The 4,138-nt window shown below is 39.2% G+C and overlaps 1 protein-coding gene across 4 annotated transcripts; it reads left to right on the top strand.

Moving 5' to 3' along the window:
- The first annotated feature begins 422 nt into the window (after positions 1–422).
- On the top strand, positions 423–3,196 carry LOC144712354 (uncharacterized). Of its 4 annotated transcripts, XR_013583774.1 has the most exons (12): positions 423–701; positions 797–963; positions 1,036–1,073; positions 1,139–1,247; positions 1,326–1,349; positions 1,424–1,492; positions 1,565–1,612; positions 1,704–1,791; positions 2,024–2,078; positions 2,236–2,575; positions 2,666–2,708; positions 2,992–3,196. XR_013583774.1 is itself a non-coding variant. In XM_078586606.1 (11 exons), exons 1-10 carry the CDS (start codon positions 665–667, stop codon positions 2,546–2,548), a joined length of 948 nt encoding a protein of 315 aa, XP_078442732.1. In that variant the 5' UTR covers positions 423–664; the 3' UTR covers positions 2,549–2,575; positions 2,666–2,810. The 4 variants fall into 4 exon arrangements, 3 of the variants coding, with proteins under 3 accessions (XP_078442732.1, XP_078442731.1, XP_078442734.1); XM_078586606.1 differs by lacking the exon at positions 2,992–3,196 and having other exon boundaries at positions 2,666–2,810; XM_078586605.1 differs by lacking the exon at positions 2,992–3,196 and having other exon boundaries at positions 425–701; positions 2,236–2,810.
- Positions 3,197–4,138: the final 942 nt, after the last annotated feature.

Below are 4,138 nucleotides of genomic sequence, written 5' to 3'. Positions count from 1 at the left end.
TCCATGACCATGCCGAACTTCATGTCTAAGTTAAGGTTTTCTGCTAAAAAATGTATTCAGGTTGTGGGTATCAAATTATTAAATTCAGCTGTATCCTAACCTATTCTAAATTCAAACTTTCAGGACTTGATGTCTAAGTTTATGCTTTTGCTAAAAAATACGTTCAGGTTGTGGGTACCAAATTATTAAATTCAACTGTCTCTTAACCGATTTTAAATTCAAACTTTCCGGACTTCATGTCTAAGTTTAGGTTTTTGCTAAAGCATATATTCAGGTTGTGGGTACCAAATTATTAGATTCAATTTTCTCTTAACCGACTTTAAATTCAAACTTTCAGGACTTCATGTCTAAGTTTAGGTTTTTGCTAAAACATATATTCAGGTTGTGGGTACCAAATTATTAAATTCAACTGTCTTTTAACCTTGGCCATGGCCAGTTAAACGTTTGAATCTTGGCTCGAAGAGCCGTTGCCATTCGAGCCTACCGTTTCTCTCTCTTCTCTCTCTCTCTAACTCTGCATTCTGCAATCCCCTCTTCTCTACCCTCACAATCCTCAGGCCAGAGAAACGAGATACGGACAGAAGATAGAGAGAGAAACCTAGAGAGAGAGAGAGAGAGAGGATGAACTAGGGTTTGTCTCGCCTTGGATGCCCAGCTTGTCGCCATGGAAAAACCGGGCCTTGCTAACCGCAACAACATCGGTGAGTTCTTCTCATTTCCATAAATTCTCGATGCGTTATTCTGTCTTGTTTTTGCCCTTTCGATTTGCTCTGATCTTACCCAAATCGATAACTAGAGAACGCGGCGGGCCCAAAGATCCAGAATCTGTCCCTGATGAAGAGAAGAGATCGGCTGTCCGACATTTCCAACATACAGAGGAGTTCTAGAATGTTGCCTGGTCAAGAAAACCTAAATCTTGGGCCCCTTCCTCAGACCAAGGCTTGCATCGCAGATCTGCTTCAGGTTTTTTTCTGAATTTTCCTTCAGATAACTGGCCATGGCCGCTGCTTATTTACTATTATTTGATCTTCGAAGGAGAACACCGCGTTGTTGAGGCTTCTTGGAGAGCAAAAGTGAGAAAAACTGAAACATTCGATCTGCTCTGCGAAGGATTCTCCTCAAATTTGATTTTTTGCAGCAAGATCATAGAGCTGAACGCGCTGGAACTGCAGAAACTCCGCGTTTCCTTTCACCAGCTTCAACAGCAAAACTGTCAACTGGCCAAGGCGAACACCCTGATGCTCGAGGTTCGTTTTTCTTAGTGTTTTATTATTTTCTTTTGTAAATAGATGGTTTTTCTAACTAAAATCTCTTCTTTCTTGCAGGATCTCAATCTGGGCAAAGACCGGGTAATCTCTTCCTCCGAGCTGTTCTTCATGTTTGTGGATCGCATTATATTCATCAGACCCCTCGTTGTATACAGCTTAAGGCACTCCAGCATGAGCTTGGATGCACAGTTGCAGTTCTCAAAACAACTAAGCTCGAACTCGAGGTTTGCTTTTATTGTCTTCAACGATGATCAATTGAGTTTTTTTTTTTGTTTTTGCTGATCCTGATTTGGCAGGAGACGAGAAAATTAATCCAAAATGTGGCCAACCCCACAGTTCTCAAGGTATTCTAACCTGTGAATTGCTTTGGTAGAAACCTAGCGATGAAAAACGGTTGAAAATTGAATTATATTGTGTTTAACTACCAAATTGAAGGGATTGTCTTCGACGTTCGATTCTGTGGAAGAAATAACAGAGAAGGCGGTGTGTAATCCAAAGAGAAAGCTCGGCTCCAGACGCTTGTGTAAGAACTGAAGCTCCCTCTTCATATGACATTGCAATGCCGCTGCAAGTCTCGGATTTCTCTTAATGAGACATTGAGTTACTACATCACATAACATGAGATATAATAATCGGAATTGTAAATTGTTGCACCAGTCTATTCATTTTTCATTATTGAGAGTGTATAAAACATAAACAACTGTAAGTAGTAGTAATAAAATTACCTTGATTTTCTGACGATTTTTGTGTTTCAGCATTGGGATCTGCCACTGTAAACCGTGAAGAATCAGCTAGAGAGAAGGCAAAAAGGTCCGTCATCTTCACTCCCACGTTTGATCAACCTTTGGGAACGGATGACAGTCAGTTATCAGTCAACCATCCTAACCTCAGTGCAAAGAATGGCATTGACTGAATTGCCATTCTACCGCCTGTTTTCCAAACCTCATGCCGTAGCTTCTTGTTGTAGCAGGAGATCCTCCGTGAGGACTCAGAGATCCAGATCTTCCATAAAATCAGAACCGCCATGCAAAGGGGAAGAACAAGAACAACAACAGGCCATTAATGTTGAGAATTGTTGGCAAAATACAGCTAGAGTTGCAGATATGAAACTTGAAGAAGAAGAAGAAGAAGGCAGTCCATCAGAGGTTATGAAGCGAGAAGGCGGTGCTGACGGAGAGCATAGCGCTGTTCCATCCGTCTCTGGTCGGCCGCAACGCAGGTCAACTGTTGGGGTATCCTACAAGGAGAAGCCTCTCAATGTGAAGATGCGGAGAGCATGAGTGCAATCCGTGTGTATACCTTCCAAGGTTCATCTCACCTTCCTTCGTCGTCTGCAGCTGGGGAAGAACCACTTTTGTACCAAAACATATGCATAATCGCCATTTTCCTCTTACCAGTGTTGATGGTTGACTGGATGGTTGGGGGCTGTTGGCGTTGACTGTAAGTGGGACAACTCTAATTCTAATTGCATAAATAGCTCTCTTCCATTCTGTACTTTGGTCATTTCATTTTTATTTCTGTTTATGTATTTTCTTTCATCTTTTCATCTTTTTTTATCATGCACTAGATCTACCGAAAATGATTTGTCTCCTTGTTTGATTAAGAATAATATGTTATTTGAATAACTTTTTGTGGTGAATAGAGCTGCCCATTCCAATGAAGATATTGGGACAGATGCTGTACTGAATTTCAGCCATGGGAATTCTGATATCCGTATTTACAGATATCTGGATATTGGAGATTGGCGGCTACAGTAGCAACATCCGGATATTGGATATTGACTGCTACAGTAACAATATCCGATACCATTATCTGTCCTGACATAGGCATCCATCTTTGCCCCAGGGGTTTGTCCTGATATTGGCATGTCTTCGTCCCAGGGGTTAGATGATGATATTGGATTTCAGTAAATTGGAAACAATCAGACTGATAAATTGAAATGTATGAAACATAATTAAGCAATATGACATTCATCTTCTTCTTTTCTAAATGGTCTTAATCAATGTTTGTTATTTAATCAATATCCCAGTGGATTGGTTGAAATCATTGGGAGAAATACCAGGAGACATGTGAAAAGTACACAATCAAAAGTCAACACCTTGACTTGCATAGCTTGGACCCAAATGGTGTTCATTATAGCTGGTTTTGACTAGCTATAAACTTGTCACCTTGCTAATTGACAAGCTTCTCGCATTTCTACGAGGGAGTTATACCACTTATGCTTTTCATTTTCTTACATATGGGACAATGCCCCATGAAAATATAATAGAATATCCGGAGGGTGATATTCGGCATGGGATCAGTTTTTCATTCCAATATCGGATATCAAACATATATCAGATGGGTGAGCACTGACAAGAAACCCTTGCCTTTATTATAATTATAAAGTTTTTAATACTGCTTAACACGTTACAAAGTAATACCACAAATTCTTTATACTATCTGGTGGAAACATATCTACCTCATCATCATCCTCCCATTTCTTTGTTTTCTCACTCTATCTGTAATCCCTTTTCTCTCCTTCTACGATTTATTTTCTTACTTTTTTCCTTTCTCAACATTTCATCTTTCTGAATTTTGACTTTCCTTTCTTTTACCTTTATCTATCTTGAATTTCCCTCTTTCTTTCATTCTTTTATAATATTGTGTTCTCCAATTTTACTTTCATTTTCCTTATCTTTCTCTCTCTTGGGCATTCCTCTTTCCTTCATTGGTTTCTAATACCATATTCTCTATTTTTTCTCTTGCTCCCATTTTTTCCTACATGTTTCTCTCTGTAATGCTTCTTTTTTTCCTTATTTACTCCTATATCATGTCAGTTTTCCTTATGTTTTAATTTTTTTTCCTTCTTCTCTCTCATATGCTTCTTT

This window comes from Wolffia australiana, chromosome 14 (genome assembly GCF_029677425.1).
Source record: "Wolffia australiana isolate 7733 chromosome 14, ASM2967742v1".
Classification (NCBI taxonomy): Eukaryota; Viridiplantae; Streptophyta; class Magnoliopsida; order Alismatales; family Araceae; genus Wolffia; species Wolffia australiana.
The sequence above is the reverse complement of the archived record's forward strand: the minus strand, read 5'-3'. Positions and strand labels throughout refer to the sequence as shown.

Coding starts and splice junctions, on each gene's coding strand:
- LOC144712354 (XM_078586606.1), top strand. CDS start 665: ATGGAAAAACCGGGCCTTGCTAACCGCAACAACATCG. Junction 964..1,035: donor GCATCGCAGATCTGCTTCAG/GTTTTTTTCTGA, acceptor TGATCTTCGAAG/GAGAACACCGCGTTGTTGAG. Junction 2,079..2,235: donor GCTAGAGAGAAGGCAAAAAG/GTCCGTCATCTT, acceptor TTCTTGTTGTAG/CAGGAGATCCTCCGTGAGGA.